Source organism: Lissotriton helveticus, chromosome 11 (assembly GCF_964261635.1).
Source record: "Lissotriton helveticus chromosome 11, aLisHel1.1, whole genome shotgun sequence".
Classification (NCBI taxonomy): domain Eukaryota; kingdom Metazoa; phylum Chordata; class Amphibia; order Caudata; family Salamandridae; genus Lissotriton; species Lissotriton helveticus.
This window is the reverse complement of record NC_136072.1, coordinates 301,701,904-301,728,050: the sequence shown is the minus strand read 5'-3', so window position 1 is coordinate 301,728,050 and position 26,147 is coordinate 301,701,904. Positions and strand designations below refer to the sequence as shown.

Here is a 26,147-nt window from a genome sequence, read left to right as displayed (position 1 = left end):
CCTGGGCGATGCTCGCATTGGGGCGATACTGGCCACTACAGTGGGTCGTGCATTTCCGCTTACACAGAGGATTCAGGACATACAGGTTATGATTCCACTGTTTTAGACTGTAGCATTTGTTCCAGGCCAGAAGATCTTGCGCCTGATCGGTATGTTTGCTTGCTGCATTCTGTTGGTCAACCATGCACGCTGGCATATGAGGGCCCTCCAGAGGTGCCTCCGCATGCAGTGGTTTCAACCCAACGGAGATCTCGAGGAATTGGTCAAAGTCTCCAGAGACACTGCAGCAGTTCTGCAATGGTGGAGTCTCAAGGGAAGCAGTTTCACCCTACATCTCCGGTGGCCACTGTGATAACTGATTCCTCCACTGTAGGGTGGGCTGCTGATCTGGAGGTCAAATGTCTTTGGTCTTCAGAAGAAAGATTGTTTTGCATCAACCTTCTAGAATTGCGGATGATATTTTTGGCTCATAGTCCTTCCTCCCTTCCCTTTGCGGTCAGTCAGTTCAAGTCTTAACAGACAACACTACCGTGATGTGGTTGTGTTTTCTCTGCAGGAGGCTCTGCTATTCTGGTCCTGGGCTCAGGACCATCAGATTTGCTTAATCACAAAACATCTGGCCGGAGTACTGAACGTGTGTGCAGACAGTCTCAGCCGGCAATTTTTGGCCGATCACCAATGGCATCTCCATCCAGAGATGGTACTCTATATTTTCAGGATGTGGGGATTTCCTTGTTTGGAACTGTTTGCCACTCACGAGAACACACAGTGCCCGTTGTTCTTCAGTCTCCAGTATCCGATGCAGGAAGTGTTGGGTGACATGGTTCAGTTAGATTGGGGCTCTCAGCTTTTTTATGCGTCTTCCCCCCAAATACCTTCGAGTTCTGAGATTGGCCAAGACTGGGCCGAAGTCCTATTGATCACCCTGGATTGAAGAATTTATTTTTGCCAAACTGGGATGTATGTATGTATTTATCAGTAGAATTGGGGGTCTGTTTGCCTGTGACCAATTACTTATTTTTATGATCTGTAAGTCTGTGTCTGTCTGCTGTAACTCTTCAGGGTTGATGTTTAAATGGAGTGATATGTAAACTGCAAGGTATCCTTTGGGTCTCCTCCGAGTCTTTGGTTTGGTGGCTGGTATGACAGGAAACCCTCTGTAGGTAAGGTTGTCTGTGACCAAATTTGTTGTAGAGCGATTATATCTGTGTTTAGCCAGGATTTTGGGGGTAGACTTCTGCTATGTTCCATGACAGAATGTTCAGAACTTCTTGATTTGCTGTCTTGGTCTCATATGTAGGTTTGCGCATTCAAGACCAATGGCAGGTTGTCCCAACCGGGTGACATTTTGGTGATTTAGCGCAACACCTCCTAGGCATGGAAAACCACTATGCCGGCCTCCTCATCGAGATGCGGAAAAAAGTCAACAAGCTCGAACTCCACCCACAAGTCCTTCTCCCATTCTTTCATAAGTCAGGGTTTCCATGATTCTGAGAGACCAAGTGTTCTAAACTCTGTTTATTGGCAAAGTGAACAGGCTCGTAAGTGTTACATAGAACAAATAACTGGAGATAGTTTCATTTCTCTTGCACAAAGTAGTGTTCAGCTCTACGAACTATTTCTTGGTGACTTGTGAATGCATAAAGTTTTACTACCAGAAAGTAATTGCTATTTCAGGTACCAGCAGTGCTCCTTCAACAAAAGGGAAGGCAACTGTTGCGGCCTTCCGTTCTCCCCACACACACACAAAGGTGTGGATTAATACCTTCACATTGCATTATTGGTTGCATTTGAATGTTCGAAACCGGTCCCTAGTATTTTTTATGTCCGTCAGAAATATATTTGTTAATGTCCTTCAATTACCTCCTCCTTTGGATTTGAGATACACTTTGTAATCACCTCTTCTATAAATATCTTGAGCCTGGGTTGGATGCCATGCTGGATATTGCAAGTTTACTTTCTTGTAAATTGTTCCCTAGTGAGCATATCCTTCCCAGGGTCCTAACTGAGTCTCGTACTCTTTGGAGATCGACTGCCCATCTTAAAAAATCAATCAAGGTAAAATGGTGCATAGGCCAAGTTCTCTAATGCAAAGGACGTCCAAGTACCTTAAATACAAATCTTGAAAGGCGGCTTGTCTTTTCCCTGTCCACTGTAGGGTTCATGCAGTTATTTGTATCTTATCATTAGTCATTTGTATCATAAGAGGAGAGAACATTTTTATATATAGAATTGAAAATGTAACATTTGAAGAGTTGGACATCCACCTGGTGACTGGAATGGATATGAAAGTTTATGGGTCTGGGGAGGATATCCTTACAGAAGACCTCATTTTACAGGTAAGCTACTCTTATTTCTGCTCCCTTATTTGGTTTTAGACATCAGATTTAAGAGTACCGGATTTTCCCCAAAAGTAACTTTCTTGTTTAGAATCCTACTCTAATCAAACTATTGTTTGTCTTCAGGTCTCTGCAGCCAGAGAGGAGGTGCCTGGCCGACGTGGGTTCCCAGGTTACATGTACACAGATTTGGCCACTATCTATGAGAGGGCTGGCCGAGTAGAAGGAAGGAATGGCTCCATCACCCAGATTCCCATTCTCACCATGCCCAACGATGGTGAGTCCTTTATTGTTGCACTTGGTTCTAGTCTGTTCAGAGTGAGGCTTTCAGGTAGCTTTCCTGTAAGGTCTCCAGACTCTGAAGCTTCATTTCTGCAGGCGATCACTATACACAATTTCTCTGTTTTGCATCTTCCATTGGGGATGTAGGGAGGAGAGATTGCTGCACCCTACCCTTCAGAGTAATCCTTGTTAATTGTGTATTGACTACAGGCTTCCTCATACTTTTCATTTCCTGCTATATTAAATTATTACTGACATTAGATTAATGATCAAGCGGCTGCTTTAGGCATTTAGCATTTGAGAAGGTGCATTTCAGCAGTAGCCTTGTTATTCCTAAATATGCCTATTTTTCCTAAACATCCCTTCCAACTGGGAATCCTTTGGGCTTTATAAAAACAGTAGTTTTAAAAGAAAACAGTGTAACAATTATTTTTACATGTGTGTACTATTTCTATTGTAACAGTCTGAATTTTCTTATGACGCAGCTCTGGCACAGCCCTGAATATTTGAGGATACTGAGCAGCATTATTATCAAATCTAGTTAGTGTAGTTCCTTTTCCAGTGACGTATGATTAACTGTGAGTTAGCAGGGCAAAAGGTGTTCGTTTTGATGAGGAACAACTTTAGGATTGTTACAGAAGGCAATGAGTGAGGTCAATACCCTGATGGACTGTGAGCGGTTTTGGCAGTGCGAAGCAAATTTGTTTTCTGAAGGATTGGTGAAATGAGATCTTGTGGTTTTAGTACTGAGAAGACTTTTACAACTTTTGTACTCTACTTGCGACCTGATTATGAGTCTACTTGCGACCTGATTATGAGTTGAGGTATTATTTATCGCCTCTGATAAATAACGATACCACAGGTGTAGGAGGCTGGCGTAGTATATGGTGCACACTTAATTAAGTGAAGCACCTTGCACCAATCCAGACCTCCCTTATGGTAATTGTGGGGTTCTTAGACAACTATAGAAAGCTCTCTAAGTGTAAGCTTATGAGAGGAGCCTTCAGGCTTAGTCCAGAATGAGTGTTAGGCAGGCTGTTTTACCAGAACTAATCATTTAGTGTAGGTTAAATGAAAACTAACCACACAGTGTAGTTATAATAATAATTATATTTATTATACACGCTCCTTGTTATATCTCATACCCGGAGATATCTATACAATACACAAAATTTCAAAAGGAAACTGGTAACTAAGCACAAATACACAGTGGTCTCAAGGGGGAGACCAAAACATATACTAAAGAAGTGGAATGCGAACTGCGACCAAAGTTGAGACTTGGACCAGAAGACTCAGAAGAGCTGGGGACGTAAGGAACCACTTAAGGTAAGTGCCCAGGAATCCCACGGAGGCCGTGTGCAGAGTGTAAAGACTGCCACGTACTGAATGAAAGTCAATGGGAAAGTCAGTTTTTAAGAAGGACCCTTCCCAGTGGACCCTGAAGAAACCCAGTGGAAGATGGAAGGTTGGAGAGTCACCCCACCCATGGATACCCCAGGAACCTGGATAACTACATCAGGGAAACCGGGTGCATAGGGTGAAGTGTCATCGGAAACCGCCGTAGACTACAATGGAGGACTTCAGTAGAGATGGGGCTGGCGAAAAAGGTGAAGGAGTCTGGTGGAATCCAAGATTGGATTCTTGAAGAGGAGTGCCTGCAAGCACAGAGTCTATGCTACTCAGAAGTGATCAGGAGGCACGGAAGACCGATGACAGAAGATGCAGGAGTGATGATGGAGACCTTGTTGCTGCAGCTTTGAGGACCAGGCGACACTGTGGAAGACCACTCATGAACTGTTCCACGTCGTAAGTCCAGAACTAGGGGGTCGGTGTCTGGCGGGAGCACCAACAAACACTGTGGAAGACCACTCATGAACTGTTCCACGTCGTAAGTCCAGAACTAGGGGGTCGGTGTCTGGCGGGAGCACCAACAAACTTTGACAGCAGCGACAGGTGTGGAAATGAAAAAGGTGTAGCGTTGGGACCAGCAACGTCCGAGGGACACACCAAGCGCCGAGAGGCAGAGAAGGCCCTGAGCACGCAGGGGAGCCCACTGTAGCAAAAAAAGACCCTCTAGAGGACACGCAGGCCAAAGACACTGGAGTCACAAGAGGACCTTGAGCAGCTCACCAAAGATGCTGGCCCACGGTGCAGAGGAAGCGGTGAGGACGTATATCTTAGCAGGAAGAGATGCTAGAGGTTGGATCTTCTTGTAGCCCAATGATCTCTAGAGGACAGAGGTCAACAAGCCTTGACAAAGGCAAGTCGATGCTGTGCACAGGGGTTCTTTCAGTGGTTCTGATAAGGATACTGGCCTCAAACTTGCTGAGAAGACAGTGCGGACCTCGAAGGAGTTGCAAAACCACCATCTGTGTTGCTGAGTCTTTCGGAGTCCGTGTGACCTTAGGAGCAGCAGACCGGTCAGCTTCGTTGTGGTGCCTGCAGATGTAGTGGAGTGGCTCCTTCACTCCAAGGAAGTTTACTTTGGGTGTCTTTGATGCCTACAGGCACTGGAATAACCTGGATGAAGCACAGGCACAGATGACTGCAGAAGACTGGCAGGGTGACGAGACTAGGAGCAGCAGGATTCTTTATTGATGCAGTCTCACTTCCAGATGAAGTCCAACGAAGTCCAAGGTGGCCAGACGGTTGAAGTTAAAGTGGTTGCGGATCTGAATCTTGTCTCACAACGAATCTGACGAGCCACCCACAGGTAAGCCCTTAAGTACTTGATGGAAAGGGTTGGGCCGATTCAGGGATCCCTCCCAGAGGAGGGGCTGGACAGAGGAGAGGCTACTTCCATGTCCTTTATCCAGTTTCACGCAAAAGCGGGAGCCAATGGCTTCCTGAACTGGTTCCAACTGGAGAGTGAAAGGAGGGTACCAAATTTGCCCTTCAAAGCTGGCTGGTGGCCCTGGGAAGCGACCCCACCCCAGTCCAATACACTTAGTCCTGTCTGGGAAGTGATCTCACCTCCCTGTGACAGGAAACCTATTGTCCTGCTCGAGCTCGTGTCAGCAGAAGGAGAGCAGAATCGTGTCTGTGGTTGGCAGCAGCAGTAGCTTGCTGTTAGACCCTGGAAGGGTGGTACCGGGCATACAGGGGGTGCTCCTCGGGGAAAACCACCAGTACATGGGATCCTACATCCAAAACTGGGTTCTGGTATGTTGGGGTAGGATTCCAACATGTTTGATACCAAACATGACTGGTTTCGGTGCAGCCAATATATAGTTAGACATCTCGTAATTGACTTGATGTCCACTATATGTATTAAATGGCTGACCACTTTCACTGCCTGGAGAATCAACTCCGGGGTTTGTAGGGGGTGTTCGGCTCATGCAAGGCACCCTCATACTTATAATCTAGCACCCTGCCTTCAGGATTGAAAGGCCTGCCTTAGGGGTGATTTTAGAGATTTCAAGCGCAGTGACTTCAGATATAAGGAAACTTGTATCTGTTTTGAGTGGTGCTGGCACCAGTTCACACAGGCTGCAATGGCAGGCCTGTAGTCACAGTTTGAGTTGTCTCCCATGGGTGGCAAAATACATTCTGCAGCCCATGGGAGACCCCTGATGAACCTGTGCCCTGGGTACTTTAGTACCATATACTAGGGACTTGGAAGGGTACACCAATAGCCCATAGACCATAGTCAAATTTAGGAAGAGATTACAGTGACTGGGCAGGATCCCAGTCAGACTTGTCAGAAAACAGAATAACACCAGCAAAAAGTGGGGGTAACCATGAAAGCAGATCCTACTTTCCTACAACAGGGTATGTTATTTATTAGGTTCGCTAAAGAACTCGGATTCTGAGTTCAAGAGGAATAACATGCGGTTTTGGTGTTTAACGCACCAAAATCTGCATGTTAAATAAATACTGTATGTTTTCCCCCTTCTAAATTTCAGCAGGTCTGACCTGATGAAATTTAACAAATGATGAGTTGGTTAACGCATCAGATAATTATTAAATGAAACCAAACTTGTAATTCCATCCCATGCGTAAACTATGGTTTACTCATAGGACGGATTTTAATGAGACACTTATAATTAGGGACTTAGTTGTAACTTTGAGAGGCCTGAGTAACCAGCATTGGTACAGTATGGTTTAGAGCTGACCAGTGCACTGAAGATTTATACCATGGAGATTAGCAGATAGATGTCATTGTCTTAGTTGGAAGTGTGTGATTTGGGTCACTATGCCTAGTTTAGTCGAATCACAACTTCTTGCCATGGCATGTGAGATAGGATTAAATGCTTCTCATTACACGTGATGGAGCACTGGAAGCTCTGTAAAAGGCAAAGGACTAGGTATACAATTGTAGTTAATCCATTTAATTAGGGCTCTCTTTTTATCAGTGTGATTGGATGTGCCTAACGCTTAGCTTTGGCCTAACTTGTCATAATCCTTAACTGCATAGCAGCCACCTCAAAAGCTGCAACACCCATAATGTCGAAGAAATGTAGGGTATCTTTTCAAAATCCCATGCATATTCAGTCACATGTGGAGCCTAGCCATTGATGGTATCTACAGCCTCTGGGAGTACTCCTCCCAGATAAAGACACCAAGAGACTGCAGGCAGTGAAGCAAAAGATGGAGAGCAGCAGCTACCCAGTGGCATATCCCAAACTCTTATGTCGTCCTGAAAAGGTATACCCTCTGGCACTGAGAGAATATAGAGGGCCATATGTCCCACCTATCAGAGGAATACCAAAAGACAAGGTCTAAAGAAGGGATAGAGGATGACAAGAAAATTCCAAGCTCATGCCTCAAATCGGCACTGGACTCTACAGATATAGCTAACAGCAACTCAGCATGGGAACCGTGCTGCCAAGGTCGTTTTGCTACATATTTCTGGTCTAAAACCAGAGTACAGACCAAGATAGTGGATGTGCCTCTTACAAGCAGTCATCCCTTCGGGCCACTTATTTATCAGACCCTTGAATCCGTGAAACAGGTCAATAAAACCACTAAAGCCATGTTTGTTCTGCAGATTGTCAAAAGGTCCCTTTAAAGGGATGTGTTGCTGAGGCAACTTTGCAGGGAATACCCTTTACACCCTGCAAACTTTGAGGCAACCCACAAAGAATCCGTTCCCCCAGTCTACGCGGTGGCAGCAGCCTCTGCTCACACAACAGCCTTGGGGGATGATAAAGGACTTCCTAACCACCTGGAAGTCCTAACCGCATATACATAGGGCTACAGCTAATAAGATTCACGCTTTGTATATAATTGGTAGATTTGTGATCTACAAATGTCTCCGCAACAAAGAGGCTATCTGCCTCGGAGCATTGCATTACTAGACCAGAAATCTTAGAATTTCAGCTTTTCATGGGTCTCTTTGGAAAAAAAGGTAGCCTTATTACTCTTTCTTCTCTAGAAAAATACCCAATCTCCCTTCTGGCTCAGCCTGTGGTTCGCTGGCTCTCACTTCTTACTTGCAATCTATGCTAGGCTTGATTTCCTAGCATTCAAGGCAAAAGATTTAAGATCACTCAGGCTCACTGTTGCAGTACCCTGAATGAAAATGGTGCTCCACCTTGAACTTTGCCATGAGTTGAGATCTGTACCTCTGTAGCCTGAATGTTGGGACTGCAGACCATAGTGTTGAGCCACAAGATGGGGTACATGATTTAGTGGATTTCTCCTTTACTGTCTAGGAATTACTATTATTGAAATTATCATTACCCTGTCCTAGGAATATCAACTAGACTCAGGGGGGTCCCTTTTATTACATTGATTTCTTCTTTGCTGTTGTCAGAACCCCAGGCTGAAGAGTGTGTCCTAGTGTCCTCGTCTCCGAGGTTTAGTCATGTTCTTATTCAACCAAATGCAATACCAGGCACTCAGCAGCTAGCACAGTTACCACTTGATTTGTTTGTCTCTCCAGCAGCACAAGCCACACTTTGGTACAATTACCATGTAAATGATCCGAGAGGGTTCTCCCCTTTGCATCACCTTTTGCTGGGCGTTCATCAGAAACTCTACTTCAGGTAGTTTAATTTGTGATACTCCACCTGTCACAGGTCCTGCTTTTTGGGATTAATATGGCCTTAATGGACTTATTTTCTATGAAGCTATCCAGCTGCAGATGTGTGGCATTCCAAAAGGCCCCTTGTTCTCTACAGACCATTATTTGATCACTTGGACATAACTGAGCCAAAATGGGATGGAGTTTATAATTGGCCTAACACTGCAGTTGCAGAACCCCCAGATTTCAGGTCTCTTCTTTCCTCTGTGTGCACTGTTGTATCCAGCAGTGACTTGATCCAGTTTCCTAAAATAAAAATCTCTGAAAGAAAAGGAGACTGTGGTCTCTAGGTTGCCAAAAATGGTGTACATGAACACTCCAGTATGGTTCAGTTCCTGGCAGGGCACTTTTGATTTCCCAAAACCTAAATTGCAAATATTGTTAGCGTGGACATTGTAACATTGTTCAATATGAGTTGAGAGAAGCAGGCTCCCAAAACATCTGTCAACATTGTGTAAAAATTATCAACTTTTCACAATTCTTGGCAAAACAAAATGTAAATACCCCTAGGCTCACACTGTGGAACAGGCAATTTTAATTATTGTTAAGGGCAACTTCAGTATGGGTCTATACCACTTTCTCTAACACCATTAGCCATTGAGAAAAATAATTTGGTGCATTCCAAAATGCTTCACAAATGATGGTGCAGCCTTAGTACCCCAACGTGATTATATTGGATTAAACACAAAAATATAACCTGGTTTTAGAGATAAAAATAGAACAGACTTTTCGGAAAGTCCACATAAATGCAGGGTTTCGGATTTCTTTTACAGTGCTGCTATTATTGTTCATACCAAACTGAGAAATTCAATATATTTTAAGTCCGATAGTCCAGGATGCCCAGAATAGTAGAGATCTATATAGTATTTCTATAGTGCAAACCTATCCACAAGGAGAGCTGTACATAATGAGGACAAGCAGAAAATCCATGATTAATAGGAGAAGAAACTGGGTTGTGGGTGGTTTATAAATTGTGGTGTAGTGTTCTTAAAAGAGGTGAGTCTTCAACTCTTTCCTAAATTGGGGTGGTCCTGATTTAAAACTGGGATGCTTTTCCAGACCCTTAGTGCGTAGATGGAAAGACCTGTTTCCTTTTATTTTGTGTGTTTTTTTACCCTTCTTAGTGTGCAATCCGATGGTTTCTCGGCCGCGAGTGTGCCAAGAAACACCAGAGATGTTGAGCTTATTTGCTAGGGTTTCTGGTTGTGATGGCTTTATAAACTATGCCACTGGTTTTGAAGATGTTGTGGGCCTGCAAAGGAAGTCAATGGAGTTCCATCAGGTCGGGATGATGTGATCATATTTCTTCAGGCTCTGGACGAGACATAGTGCGGTGTGTAGGATGTCTCTAAGGTGTGCCAGTGTGGAATCTGGAAGGCCATAGAGCAAGGCATTATCACCGCTCAGATGTGAGAGTACAAGCGTTTGATCAGCAGTTCTCAAATAATTATTGGGAAGAAACCGTTTAACTTTCTTTAGAAGAGAGGCCGTGTATTTTTCTTTTTTTTGGCAATATGTTCCTTGAGGCAGAGTTTGGTTTCCAGAGGGAATCTAATTGACTTGGCATTGGGTGAAAGTTGGGGAGTTAGACTGTGAAGTGTGAGTTAATTGAGCCAGATTTGCACTGTATCTTGTTTGCTGTTCTTAACAAATACCAGGAAATCTATATTGGTTGGATTGAGCTTCAGGTAGACGTTGGACATCAAGTTCTGGATCACGTGCAAGCAATGTTTGAGGCATTGGATGTCTAAAGCAAACGACTTTCAAGTAGAATTGTCAACCATTGGCATATTGTTGAATCTTTATGCTGCATCTGCATTCATGAACGCTACCAATGCTTGAAAAATAAAGTTCAGATGTATAATTATTTCCTATCCATCATGGATTCCCAGGACACCCCTTCCGCAGAAAAATTAATTTGTCAACCAAACACTGGCAATTCAATCTTAAAAGCATCTTTCATTTTAATTTCTTTAATACATTGAATGCATATTCAAAAATAAACCATGAAACCAAATTGGTTTGAAAATTCATGGATGTACATTGCTGCGCCGCCTTTTTTCTTTTCTCCCTTTTTAAAGAGAAAAATGAAGGGAAACAGTTGCCATTGTTTTTTTTTTTTTTTGTCCTCTATATAAGGAATTACAACACTTCCACTTAAAGGAAGCAGGAAAGTGGGACTCCTTATTCCAGGCAATACGTTCAACATTTGTGGATAAATACAGAAAAACAAACTGACTGGGCTGTGCTCTGGTTCACATAGGGCTCCTGTTTCCTCCTGTGTTCAGTCTTTTTTCAGGATTACTGAGGCAACCTGTGAAAGGAACCTTAACTTGATCCGTAATGTTTGATGGCTGCTGGCTGGTAGTCTCTTTTGTATACAGGAGCCTTGGATATCCCTGAATAGCCCAGCATATACTACCAGAATCACGTGCATGTGTGCACTCAAAGCAGTGTTCTAAGAAACTCTAAAGAGCCTTCAACTGTGACCATGTGTTGTTGAACCTCTGTTTTTAGAATTTAATTACACACCAATACACGTAAACAACTGTGTCTAGAGAAATGGAAGACCGACTTTACACTACTGTTAATTTTTAACAATTTTCGGTGCGCTGTACCTCCAAAGCATGGCACACACTAGAGAGTAGAGCGGACAAACTACCTATTTATGCCCCGGCACTCCCCATAGCTAATCATCCGAAACTGTCAGTGACTCAAGAAAAGCGAATGACACAGCTGTTAGAGGACATGAAGATATGCACAATGAGAGATATTTTCCCGCATGGCAGATTCATACAACGGGGCGACCCATCGCTAAGCATAAACAACACCCCAATGAAAATATTCGCTCATATGCGGCTACAGATAGCGATCAGGGACCTGTACGACACTTACCCGGAGGAACCACCGACACTACTCGCATTACAATCCTTATTGAAAGCACCAGCACGGTAGAAGTTGATAACACGCCTGTACACAACCTCACAGTCAGAGCAGACAGAGGCTAGAAACAAGTCTCTTAGTAGATGGGAGACACTGCTGGGTGTGACTATTGAGGAGCAGTATTGGGAATACAGTTGCACGCAACTACGGTTATTAACATCAAACTGCAATCAGCGTACTATTAATTTCAAATTTTTGCACCAATTTTATTATTCCCCAACTCCATTACATGGATACGGGCTTAGACCGCATGACAAATGTCATAGATGTGACGCTGAACATGCTGATTTTTTACATGTAGCATGGGCATGCCCGCAGATACACAAATACTGGCAAGAAATAGAGAATGCACTTTCAAAGATGCTATCTGAACTGGTGCCAAATACCCCCTTGGTATGCCTGCTAGGGATACATAGACTAAAGCCAGCAAAGCGAAGGTAATTTCTTGCAGTATCCCTGCTGCTAGCAAAGAGGAGAGTGGCTATTAGATGGGGCAGCAGACGTCCCCCTAGATTTAAGGATTGGCTTATTGAGATGTCCTACTGTAGGGAGACTATGGAGGTGTATGCAGAAGAACTAGAGCAGGCATCACGACCCAAAGATTTCTGGGAACCTCTAAAACAATATCTTTTAAACATACAAAACGATGATTAAAAAAGGGCACAATGGGCAGTAGAGTGTAAAGGAAGTGGGCCGAGATTTGCGCCTCGAGGGATGGGAGGAGAATGTATTTGCGAATGCCGGTTTTATCCCTGTGTCTGTATACAGGTTAAATCTTAGTGTGTAATAGGAGAAGTGCGCAACAATAGAGAACCTTGGGAACATTAAAGATTGTCATCGCACCTGTATATGTTCTATTATGCCTACTGAAGAGCTTATGAAGTAAAATGTACTAAGTCAAGTTCTTTTCCTGTGTATGTGATGTAAATTATTATGCTGTCAATGTGAAATAACCTGTCAACCGGACGCAATAAATAAAGCTTTAAAAAGGGGAAAAAAAAGAAATAATAATTTTTAACAATTTTCATCTGCCTTGGAATGCAATTGTTCCATGGCAGAACCTGGAAAAGGACTATTGCAAAGTCCTATTCTCTAATGAGCATATGTCTTTCTGTTACCCCAGATATCACCCATCCCATCCCTGACTTGACTGGGTACATCACTGAAGGGCAGATCTATGTGGATCGACAGCTGCACAACAGACAGGTGGGAGCACAATCAATGCGAAAAAAATGTCTTAGGGCTTCCTTTGCGTGCTCAAAAAGGTGTTTGTTTATTTATTTGTCTTTTAAAGAAAGGATTTTATTCCTACCAGTAAGAATTTTCTTGAAGTGGTATAATCGAGGCAACAAGTACAGACTTCTATTTGATCCTCACTCCCTTCCCATTTTTTTTGTTTTATGTCCAGACCAGTAGGCGTCGTACAGAATCCTGACATTCTTTTAAACAGATCAGCATTTGGTTGTGTGGCCTATAGAAAACACTATAGATATGTTCGTCCCCCTCCTTGTGATCCATGTTCTCCTTTTGTTTCATTACGTTCAGTGTTCTCTTACAAGAACAGTCTACATGTGAACAGTTACACTTGATTGACTATATACATGGTTTTCCATTGGTTAATAATCTGTCAAATAGATTTGGGTGCCAGCTCACGTCCAGAGTTTGAACAAGAAACAACAAACAGACTTGGAGACTGCTCCTATTCCAAACCTTAAAAATGGAGTTAATGCATTTTTTAATATCCTCAAAATAGCATTCTGTCTTGATGAATTGACCTTTCTGAATAATAGTTCTTTAGGAGTTATTTGTTCTCTCTCCGAAATTGGTGGTGTCAGTTATTTCGCAATGTGAGATTTTCATCATGCAAGTGTAGGTTGCACCCTTTAACTTCAGTATTCATTGTTTTTGATTGCACTGTCTACAATGGGTGCCTCATTTACACGTACACAATCTGCTGCATTTCACCTTATCGTGTTCCTCCGATTTATTTTCCATTTTAGATCTATCCGCCTATTAACGTGCTCCCATCTTTGTCCCGGTTGATGAAGTCTGCCATTGGTGAGGGCATGACGAGGAAAGATCATGCCGATGTGTCAAACCAGCTGGTACGTTATATCATTCTCTTTTTTTTCTTTTGTTTTTACAGTTGCTATGCAGGCTTCATGGTATGGTTCTGTTCTAAATCAACATGTTTTTGTTTTTTTGTTCATTTTAGTGTCCATACTAATATGCCTGAGTTTTTAGAAAAAACAAAACTTTAACTAACTGGTGTTAACTTAGGAAGATGGTGTGAGACACCTTTTATTTATTGGTCACACCCATGTGATTTCCCTAGCCCTGAAAGGAAACTACCTTTACTGAGGAAAACATTTACAGATTTATATTTCTGCCCTCACCTCGGAGGTATCCTTAGAGGGTTGCCTAGAATGAGACAGACCGATCAGACCTGGTTTTACTGATTCTAGCTGGGGGGCCCTACTTGAAACCCCAGAGTCTGTGCAGACACAAAGCTTGATATTTTATTATTGTCATGTGAAGTTCACAATAATGAGTAGCTCAGCAACTACAAATAATATGGTGTTATATTATAATTAGGTTTGTTGAATAGCCATGTAATACCCGTGGGCCAGAATGTTTTCAGTTCACTTGTATGCTGTCCCAACCAGCAGCATGTCTACCACCAACTGATTTCTTTCTCTGCCTCTACCAAATTATAGTATGTTTATTTACCTTTTTCTCTCTTATTTATATGGAATAGGCAGAGAATAACTTGCTTGGAGCCCTGTGTTTGCAGCACCGAGCTGAAAGCAAAGCTTTAATTGGAAGCACAGCAAAAATATGATGTTTTTGACATGTGTAGCTGTAGATGCACATGCTGTGCATACTCCTGCTGCCTAGTGTTGGGCTTGGGTGTGTGCAATATGTTTTTGTTCAAAGAAGTCTTTTCGAATAACGAGGCATGGTGACTCCACCTATCGTAGGCAATGCGCATGGGGGATCAGCTCTTAGTCAGATTGCTTTTCTCCACCTTCTGGTTCAGGCTAGTCTACATGAGTTTCAGTTTGACACCTCTTGGTGTTATCTTTTGGCCTTCAGCACCATCTCTAGTTTCTCCACACAATCCCACTTCTATCGCTCTACTGTCCTTTGTAACTTCAATGTAGTTTCTCCATGGTCAACAAATTGTCAGCAGCTAGGATCTGCCCCTTCGACTCCATCACTTAAGAAGGTCGAGAATGTTCACATAATGGAAAGAACTCCCTTTCGATCCTGTCCTTGCCACACCAAATATCTCAGGACAGACGTGCATGAAGTTTGCAACCTGTTCCTCTCCTTGGATCACCAAGAAGAATCTTGTGCGGCGTGTCTTGGTTTCCGCTATAAGATCCTCCGTAACCGAAGGACACATCACATTGCCTCTGCTTCAGTGGCTCAGTGCCGAGCAGAGGAGGCCACTCTGGACATCAACGGCTAAGGCACAGAGGAAGAGGAAGCTATGCATCAATGGGCGTGTCTAGTGCAGAGATTGAAGAAGTGTTCTCGTCCGAGGAGGCCACATGTGAGTCCGAGGTTGAAGCCGAACGGCTGCCACCAGCCAAACACCTGTTTCCAAGGACCGCAGTGAGTATCACTACTAGTGTGTTGCTTCAGATGGCTCCACGCTGCCTCTTCCTTTTGGTCAGCACCGAACTACCGAGCCAGACAAGGCGCACTCGCACCGATTTCTGCCTCAAAGACCCACCTCTCGATGTCGACTGCCGATTCTACACCGGATCCTATGACACCAAGCTGGCCACATTCAGAGTCAAAAGCTTAGGAGCCCAAACCTACCTCGGGGCATTCTGGACACTGACCCTCTTTGGCTCCATCCAGGCCATCTGTGGAAGAGCCTAACCAGCCCAGCCTGCAAAGTTTCCAAGAACATTTAGATGCTGGCCAGCAGGTGATCCATATCCTGCCGGGCAGGGGCAGGATGATGGATAAGCCTGCTACAACACTCAAGGATCCCCACAAGAAGAGACTGAATTTTGAAGAGTTCCTCAACGCTCCATAGGAGCCGAAGCCCGAAAACACCTTTACACCAGAGCAGACGCACCTCTCCACTTCTGCCTGGCCTGCTCCTCCTTCTCCGTCCCCTCCTATTCCTACCTTAGCTTTGCTGCCTGATGACTCTCATCCACATTCATCACAGGGTTCTCATTATGCAGGGGATGGGCAATAGTCCAGGCCTCATTATGATCCCCCTAATGACCCTCGAGCTCCTGGCCTGTGAGATGATTATCAGGTCAATACTCCAGAGGACACGGACCGGGATTTATATCCTGCCAAACTCTCTTCTCCCCTGAAGATACAACCTCCTACCACAAGATTCTTCACAGAGCGGAATTCTATCTTCAGTCTGAGGAGGATGATTTCCTGCTAGAACCCCTCTCCTCCACACAGAGGTCCCTCTAGTACTTGCCCATGTTCAAGGGCATGCTCATAACTACTGGGGATAACTTCAAAGAGCCTGTAAAAGCTACAGTCATTACACATGAGTTGACAAGAAGTTCAAGGCTTCTCCCTCAGACTCGCCACCCCCACATCACAGGTAGTTAACCCCAGTTCTCCAATGATCCATTCGGTTAGGAAGAGAGCTAATTTCCAGACAACAGGGGATAGGCACCGACCAGACTGGGAAAGTAAGAAAATGGATGCTGCTGGCAAGTGTCTGGCAGTACAATCTGCCAGACAGTGGTGCACTGCCAACTTTGTGTTCTTGCTCTCCTGATAAGACCATGCCAGCTGAAACCAGGTGGAGGAAATTCTGCAACATCTCCCAGAGCAGTTCTGCAAGTGGGAGCATAAGTTTTTTACGAAGGGGAAAAAAAATCACCAATACTAACATCTGGTGTGCTCTGGATGCCACAGACGTGGCTGGTCGTGGCATTAATTCTAGTCTCTTCCGCCACCGCGATGCATGGCTCCCTGTCTCCTGTTTTAAACCAGAGGTGCAGCAACACCTTAATGTGTCCTTCGATGGATAGCATCTTTTCGAGCCCTTGGGTTGACAAGAGATTGGGAAAAATCTAGAAGGACACGGATATAGCTAAAGCCGTGGGTGCACTACAGACTCCCACTGCCATTGGACCCTTTCGCTGCTCACAGTACCGTGGTGCAGTCAAAACAGTTACCACACCTGAGACTTCAACCACATACATTAGACAACAGCAGCTGACCTCTTCACATAGTTACTACAGATGAGGGTAGTGAGGGGCAAACAGCAGCTGACCTCTTCACATAGTTACTACAGATGAGGGTAGTGAGGGGCAATGACAAGGGTAGACAGAGGTGCAGCTCCTAAAGGAGCCACCGCCCCAAAACAGTGATGCTCTCCTCCCTCCACCAACCATTTAACACCGGTCTGTGTCAGGTTGCTGAAGTTACTGCCTCACTGGGAGGCAACTACTTCCGACCACTGGGTTCTAGACATCATAAGGGAGGGATACTGTTTAGAATTCACCTTAACACCACCCAACATCCCTCCCACACACTAAAAGTTGTCCACAGAACACAAAACTCCTGCTCCCAGAGGAGATGGATGCACTACTTGCAAAGGGGCCATAGAGCTGGTGCAGGCACTACATCGCAGTAAAGGGGTATACTCCCTGTACTTTCTCATTCCCTAGAAAGATGGGTCCATCAGGCCTATACTCAACCTCCGGCTCCTAAGCAAGTATATCCTCTCTGAATATTCCCACATGGTCGCACTTCAGGATGGCATTCTTCTGTTGCGGCAAGGCGACTTCATGAACTCCCTCCACTTGATGGATGCCTACTTCCATATTCCTATCCACTTTGCCCACCAAAGATTCCTGAGATTGTGGTGACTGGACAACATTATCAGTTAAAGGTCCTGCCTTCCAGGGGTCACAACAACCCCCAGAGTTGTCACCAAGTCTCTAGCTGTGGTAGCCACTCACCTCCCGCAGGTAGGCATCCACATATTCCCCCCTCTTCGACGGCTGGCTGATCAAGATCGCCACACAGCAGCAATGGACATGCCTACAACCATAAATGTTTTTCACAAGCTGGGCTTTACACAGAGTATAGCCATATCTCACCGTAAGCCCCTCCAAGTAAAACCCTTCCTCAGGGCTACCTTAGGCTCAAGGGTGGGGTAGGCATATCCCAGTCTAGTCAGGATTAACACCTTTCAAAACGCGACCTCTTTTTCACCCAGAACAGTAATGCATTTGTTAGACATAATGGCATCCTGCATTGCAATAGTTCCTCGTGCAAGGTTACACATGCGTATCTTATAGCAGTGCCTATCAGCACAGTGGTCTCAGACGAAAGATCTATGGGAGGATCTAATGTTGATTTGGGGCCGTACAGCATCAAGGGGACCTGTCCAAGCACGTCCAGATCTCAGAGGGCACTGCACAGCAGTTGCAGTGGTGGCTCACAAACCAACATTGGGTCAGCGGCAGATCCCTCTCGCTCCCCCAACCGGAGTACACAGTGGTGACGGATGCATCCCTCCTGGGATGGGGCGACCATATGGGAGAGGCGGAGATCGGAGGCCTCGGGTCTCCGGCGGAGTCCAGGCTCCATATCAACTTTATGGAGCTCCGCACTGAAGGCATTCCTTCCCTCTGTCAAGGGGAGAGTAGTGCAGGTGTACACAGACCACACCTCCGCCATGTGGTATTGCAACAAGCAAGGCTGGGTGGGGTCGTGGACCCTATGTCAGGAGGCTCTGCGTCTCTGGACATGGTTGGAACGTCAAGGGATTTCCTTGATGGTTCAACACTTGAAAGGTTCCTTGAACGCCAGGGCGGAGTCTCTCAGCCGCAGGTGCATGATGGATCACGAATGGCATCTGCACTCAGAGGTGGCGCAAAGTCTCTTTCAACAGTGGGGAGAACCTTGGTTAGATCTCTTCGACACCAAGAACGTGCAATGTCATCTCTTCTGCGTGTCGGAATTTCCAAGGCGGCACTCGCTTGGTAACGCTTTTCGTTACGAGTGGAGCTGCAGTCTATTGTACGCCTTTCCGCCTATACCACTTCTACCCTGAAGATGATCAGGCAAGACCAGGCCCAAGTTATTCTTGTGGCTCCGGACTGGGCTCGAAGAGTTTGGTATCCCGAGCTACTCAGTATGAGCATGGATCCCCTTATCAGACTGCCTCTTCGGGAGGATCTTCTGTTGCAGCAGCAAGGGACGGTCCTCCACCTGAACCTGCCCAGCCTCCACCTTAATGCGTGGAGATTGAGCGGCGACAGTTGATTCCTTTTGACTTGCCTCCTGAAGTCTGTGATATCATTCTGGCAGCAAGGCGTCCCTCCACTAAATTGTTATACACCTGTAGGTGGAACAAATTTGTGGCATGGTGCACAGAAAAGGCTTTGGATCCCTTTTCTGCCCCTCTTTCACAAGTCCTTTTGTTCCTTCTTTCTCTGGCCCAGCACGACTCTGCTCTGGGCACTATTAAGGGCTACCTCTCTGTGATTTCAGCCTTTCTCAGGCTCCCTGATCAGCCCTTTTTTCAAGTCCCCTGTTGTAATAGATTTCTCAATGGCATTACACACCTTTTCCCTCCTATTCTGTTGAATATGCCGCAGTGGGACTTAAATCTAGTTCTTACTTATTTTATGTGCGCTCCTTTTGAGCCACTTCACAACTGTCCTCTTCGTTTATTGACTTTGAAGACTGCTTTCCTGGTTGCCATCACCTCTGTTAGGTGCGTGAGTGAGCTCCAGGCCCTTTCCATAAGCTTCCCTTTCTGTCGGTTCATCCGGATAAGGTTGTGCTTCGCACTCGTCCTTCCGTCTTGCTAAATGTTGTCACTGCCTTCCACATCGGGCTAACCTTGCCCACTTTCTTTCCGCCTCCGCACCCCTCCAGAGAGGCCATGTGGGCCTCGCTGCACACTTTTACTAAGCATTATTGCATTGACAGTCCAGTCTGGAGAGACGGCTTCTTTGGCCGTTCTGTTCTCTGTGACTTTCTGGTGTGATCTTGGTTCGCAGACCCACCACCGGGGTTGGTATTGCTGGGGTATCCATTCTAAGGTAAGGAATCTATCACAAATATGTTTTTCAGATAAACAAGTTACTTACCTTCGGTAATGATATATCTGTGAGAAACATTAGTTAGTGATAGATTCCTTACTGCCCCACCCATCCTCCCCGTTCTGCGAACTGATTTCTAGGGTTAAGGTCATCCCTTTCAGGGCCCTAGTTTCAATACACCAGTGGTCAGTATCTTGCATGGCTCTGCGTTCCTGTCACAGAAATCCATGTACAGAACTGACGTCTGCGCTTCTGGGCGCGTCTAAGTAGCTCCAATTACCTCATTTCGGCAACTACGACGCCAACGACGTACGCGGTGCCGCACAACGACACCTACCGACACGCAGGGGTACTGCTGACAAACTTTCCGGATCAAGTCTGATGCCTGGGGATAATTCTAACGTAAGGAATCTATCACTAACTAATGTTTCTTACAGATATATAGTTACAGAAGATAAGTAACTTGTTTGTTTAAATCGCACTGACACCACACCCATGTTTGACCTACAAATGCAAGGCAGCACGCACTTGCCACAGCTGCCTGCTCTAGTCCTGAGTATCTAGAGGTTGACGATACATCAGTCCTCGAGAAATTTCCTCGACCACTCGGTATTGCTAGTTAGATTTCATCCAGACAAGCTATTTTTAGGGCCTACTGGTCTGTTCTGGTGAGCTGACAAATAACAGTTGTTCTCTTCACTCAGAGAATGAGCTGTAAAGAAGTCTTTAAATCATGTTTTTGAGGCATATGAGCTGCAGATCTTACACTGCCCATTAGATTGCCACCTGGTGTTGGGCTCGGATGATTTCATGTTGTTGTCGTCTTGGAAGAAGTCTTTGTAGTCACGAGATAGGTTACTCCTCCCTGGGACGATAGTGCACATGGGCATCTGCTCCATCCTTAGATTGTTTTTTTTTCCACCACTGAGTTCGGATGAAACTTTTCTGCTCCAGTTCGAAATCTACTTTTCAAGTACTTCAACGTGTAAAAACCTATTCAAACTTCACCAAACTACTTTCGATATCGACAAACATCGTCTCGACTCCATCAGCTCGATTCCGGTCGTCGACGCAGGCCGTTGGGCCTATCCACTCCGTGAAGCCTACACCTCATGGAAAGGACGCCATTCAAAAGATGCCCCAACTGTGGAGCAAAGTTTCCACACAGTGACCATCACGAGGGGTGTAACCTGTGCTTATCGCCAGAACACGACGAATCCAGCTGCACAGCCTGTGCGTCCTTTCGATCCAAGAAAACCATTCGAGATCGGAGGGCCCGTTGACACGACATGCAGAGATCGGAACCGGTGGATATCTTTGACGAAGAAGTTCCGCTCGTTCCCGAAGAAGATTCAGACGATCTCCAAATCGTATCAGAGGCAGACGACTCAGATGACTCCATACCATCGGGTCAGCGCCTGAGTACTACTGTCCCGGCCCCATACCCACCACCCAAATCGAAGGCAAAGGGCAACACTCCGCCTCCGGGGCCCAGTCTCGACCAAAAACACACTTCGAAAGCCCCGCCATCGAGCCCGGCTCTGAAAAAAATACTCAAGCCTTCCGGTAGCTCCTTACCGAGCAAGCCGCACGTGCCGATCCCACCAGCTCCCTCGGCACCGAAACCTAAAGAAGTCTCTGCTCTGAAACCTCCGACTTTTAAAGACAAAACTATGAAGCCAGCGCCTGACGCCTCGAAGCCGACAAGACCAGCTTCCACTCCGAAGCCAATATCTTCAGTACCGAAACCTACAAGGCCTGATTCCGATGCGCTCAAGCCCTCGAAACAGCCTGCGACTCCGAAAACAACACATTCAGTGCCAAAAACTACGCCAAAGGACACAGTTACAACTGCTAAGGCTAAAGACAAGCCGCAACCACGCCCGGAACCGAAAAAATCTGCACCGGGAAAGGTTCTGCAAGGAGAATAATTTTTCCAACCTGATCCTCTACAAAAGAAGATCTACATTGACCCAAAGACAGGTCCGGTATCCACTACACCACACAGGAAGAGGAAATTAGACACAGCACCTACACCTGCAGTGCCTGTCAAGAAGGAGGGCTCGGCCACATCTCCTATGCACCCTTCTACTCCTATACTTCGTTCTCCTTCATCTCCTGTTCTGCCTAACAATTCACCTCCGAATTCTCCTGAACACTCTCCTCCTCATTCTTCACCACATACACCTCAAAATGATGATGAGTATAGCATAGGGGGAGGGGTAGACCCAGATGAGCCTTTTCCCTACCCTGTTGATGATCCAGATTGGGAGTACCCAAACCCACAAGATGTGCCAGATATTCCTGACCCACAGTCATATCCATCAAAACCTCCCCCAGAAGACAATATTGGTTTTGGGCACTTACTGAATAGGGCTGCCATTTATCATGGGGTCACCATGCATTCAGATGAGGCAGAGGAAGATTTCTTTTATTAGATACGTTTGAACAATCAAGGAATCAAATACTTCCTATGATCAAAGGGGTCATAAACATGCGCCAGAGGTATTTAAAGATCCTGTACATGCTAGAATCCTAAACCCTAGAATTGAGGAAAAGTACAGACCTGCTCCTGATGATCCAGCCTACATTAAAGGACAGCTACCCTTAGATTCCCTAGTTGTCTCAAATGCTAGAAAAAGAGCAAACTCACAGACATCCGGTGAAGCACCACCCCCTGATAAAGAATCTAAGGTGATAGATGCTTCAAGCAAAAGAATAGGTGCACAAGCTACTAATACATGGCGTATAGCTAACACGCAAGCCCTCCTTGCAAGATATGACCGGGCTCATTATGATCAGTTAGAAAAATGACTACAACATCTACCTGACCAATATAAGGCGCAGGCAAATGAGCTTATACAAGAAGGCAAGTTAATTTCAAATGCCTCAATCAAGTGTGCACTTGATGTAGCAGACACTGCATCTAGAGCTGTAAACACTAGTGTCCTACTTAGACGTCATACTTGGCTACGCATTTCAGGATTTAAGCAGGAAGTGCAAACTACCATCTTAAATCAGCCATTCAACCAACATCAATTGTTTGGACCAGAGGTAGACACAGCACTTGAGAAAATGAAAAAAGATACAGATACAGCCAAATCTGTGGGAGCTTTGCAATCCACACAAGCTAGAGGCTCCTTTTGTCGCTCCTTCTATAGAGGAGGCTCCAAACAAACTGGAGCAGACAATACAGCTTCCTTCAAATCCAATACACAGGCATCCTCCAGTAAAGGATATTGTAGAGGAGGCTATAGAGGCAACAATAATAAAGGAAGAGGTCGAGGTAACAACAATAATCAAACCTCTTCCACCACAAAATAGTGACTTCCCTCTGCTCCCCCAACAGCACTCCACTCCTGTGGGGGGCAGACTAACACAGTTTCTACCTGTCTGGAATTCCATCACAACAGACAGGTGGGTAAGACAAATTATCCAGTATGGCTACTGCCTCGAACTTACAGCTACCCCTCCACACATACCACCCAGGCAGCGTCCAATGTCTGCAGAACATCTTATGCTGCTCAAACAAGAAGTCCTATCACTTCTTCAAAAGGACGCAATAGAAATAGTTCCTTTACAACATCAAGGAACAGGGGTTTACTCGCTGTATTTTATAATACCAAAAAAGGACGGGACACTAAGACCAATTCTCGACCTCAGGCCCCTCAATCACTATACACACTCAGATCATTTTCATATGATCACTTTACAACAAGTGCTCCCATTGCTGCAACAAGGCGACTTCATTACAACACTAGATCTAAAAGACGCCTACTTCCACATTCCTATACATCCTTCTCAAAGGAAGTATCTAAGGTTTCTACTGGAAGGACAGCATTATCAATTCAAAGTCCTTCCATTCGGGGTAACAACTGCACCAAGAGTGCTCACAAAGTGCCTAGCAGTAGTAGCTGCACATCTCAGAAGACAACAGATACATGTCTTCCCTTATCTAGACGATTGGCTCATAAAGGCCAAGTCATTCAATCAGTGTGTCCAACACACACATCAGACAATTCAAACAGTGCACAACTTGGGGTTCGCAATCAACTACACCAAGTCGCACCTACAGCCCTCACATGTACATCAATATTTAGGGGCTACAATACACACGTCTACAGCTCTAGCGAATCCCAGTCCAGCAAGGATATAGAACATTCAAGCCTTAGTCACAAAGTTCCAACATCAACACACTCTTCCAGCCAGAGTGTTCATGAGACTAATAGGCATGGTGGCATCTTGCATCTTCATTGTACCATATGCAAGACTGCAAATGCGTCCATTACAGGAATGTCTAGCACAACAGTGGAATCAGGCTCAAGGACAACTAACAGACCTGGTGTTGGTAGACAGCCGCACACATCGCTCTCTGCAGTGGTGGAACACCAAAAATGTGACGAAATGGCGGCTGTTCCTCGAACCTGTTCCACAAATAGTACTTACAGCAGACGCATCTCTCACAGGAGGGGGAGCCCATCTCCTACATCATACAATTCAAGCGCAATGGACCAACCAACATAAAACGTTCCAAATCAATCACCTAGAGCTGCTAGCAATATTCTTAGCACTCAAAACATTCCAAGTACAAGTACAAAACAAAGCTGACTTAATTCGGACGGACAACATCACAGCTATTTACTATATACAAAAACAGGGGGGGGGGCATACTCTCTACAGCTGTCCCAGCTTGCACAGAACATTTGGAGATGTGCCATTCCACAAAACATATATATGTTAGCAGAACACCTTCCAGGAGTTCACAATCAGATAGCAGATCTGTTAAGTCTACAGACACAACAAATTCACTAATGGGAACTACATCCGCAAGTTCTTCAACTATTCTTCCACAAGTGGGGTCATCCAGACATAGATCTGTTCGCCACACACGAAAACGCAAAATGCCCAACCTTCTCTGCCAGGTTTCCACACCCGCTGTCCAAGGGCAATTCGATATGGATGAACTGGTCAGGCAGATTTGCGTACGCTTTTCCGCCACTACCACTAATAGTGCGCAAGCTAGGGACTTACAGGGGTACTCCAGTAGCCAATTGGGAAGGTACCAAAGTACTTACCATTGTCAAATGTAGGGAGGAAGCATAGTGACTAGGGTCTTGATTAGCAGGATCCCCGTCAGAAAACAGAATAACGCTAGCAAAAAGTTGGGGTAACCATGAAAGCAGATCCTACTTGCCTACAGACATACAGGGTATAGAAGGCGTGTTCTGCTACAGACTCTGGATGTGGCAAGAAAACGGACTACTTGATATTCCTAAGACGAAACCTGGGAACCACCTTAAAGAGAAACTTGGCATTGGGTCAGAGGACTGCCCGATCTGGATAAATGTGGAAGAAAAACTCATTTAAGGTGGGAGTGTGAACCTCACTGACTCACCTTAGGGAAGCAATAACTCCAAAGGGATCACCTCCACCTGTACGGAACCTCTGTGTCAGTCACACAACTTATGGTTTTCCTTTCGAGCCTCGCTTGTGTGCCCTACAATTCTTTTCTATGAATCACCTTATTCATGCTTATTAAGAGTTCCAAGCTTTTACAAGACAGGAACCATACATTCAGGTACATAACTATAGGGTAGTTCTTTGTACTAACAAAACATTTCTGCCTAAGGTTGTCTTGGTTCATATCAACCAAACTATTGAGCTCTCTCCTTTTAAATGGCAGCCAGATTATGTAGCTGAAAAGACGCTTTACAATCTCGGAAGTTAAAAGAGCCATCATGTATTATTTTAACAGAACTAAACGATTTAGAAAGCCCTAACAACTTTTTGTAGTCTTTTTCTCCAAACCTCACATGGGGTGCACTGTATACAGGGCTGGCATTACTAGGTGGAGATCACTTTACTGTGCTGCCAAAAGCACATTCTACAAGTAAAAAGTGAGCAGCACTTGTCTTTTTAAATAATATCTCTCGCTCCTGGATTTCTCCGCGGCTGCTACCTGAGTAACACCACATACTTGAATCAAGCATTTCTCTGTAAACACACAAGCACGTCACCAAGTTGCAGTTGGCCAAGCAGTAATAAGGACTCTTGTTCAAACATCTGCATCATCTGCTAGTTAGCCACCGCATTGAAAAGGAATTGCTTTACAATACATTCAGGACATGTGCCTCTACAGCAACATGTGCTACTAATGGAAAATTCTACCCTTTAGCCATCTTTTGGTAGCGTGTAGTGCTGTAGATTCACAAACATCAGCCCGCACCCCCGAAAACTAGCCATGATCATGTTTTCTATCACTTTACGGTTGCACTTTCTTATGCACAGCACACTCTGGTCTTTAACACTGCACTCCACTTACACTAGTTGCTCACTGAGCAGAAAACATTCCGAGGTGGAGGAGTTGTGCTGATGCATTCTGGACCAAGGGAGGAGTCTCTGGACTTGAACTTCTAAGTTGAAAAATAATTTGCAAAAATCCAGTCCAAACACGAGAAGGCAAGAGTATGCAGAGCCTTTGAATCTACAGCAGTA

The 26,147-nt window shown here is 45.1% G+C and overlaps 1 protein-coding gene across 1 annotated transcript in view; it reads left to right on the top strand.

The window, feature by feature from the left end:
* The window catches only part of ATP6V1B2 (ATPase H+ transporting V1 subunit B2), a 134,447-nt gene that overhangs the window by 89,511 nt on the left and 18,789 nt on the right, over positions 1-26,147 (top strand). Inside the window, exons 10-12 of the mRNA XM_078665421.1 lie at positions 2,466-2,616; positions 12,716-12,798; positions 13,593-13,697. Of these exons, the coding sequence (XP_078521547.1) occupies positions 2,466-2,616; positions 12,716-12,798; positions 13,593-13,697 (339 nt within the window). The remainder of the gene's footprint in view (positions 1-2,465; positions 2,617-12,715; positions 12,799-13,592; positions 13,698-26,147) is intronic.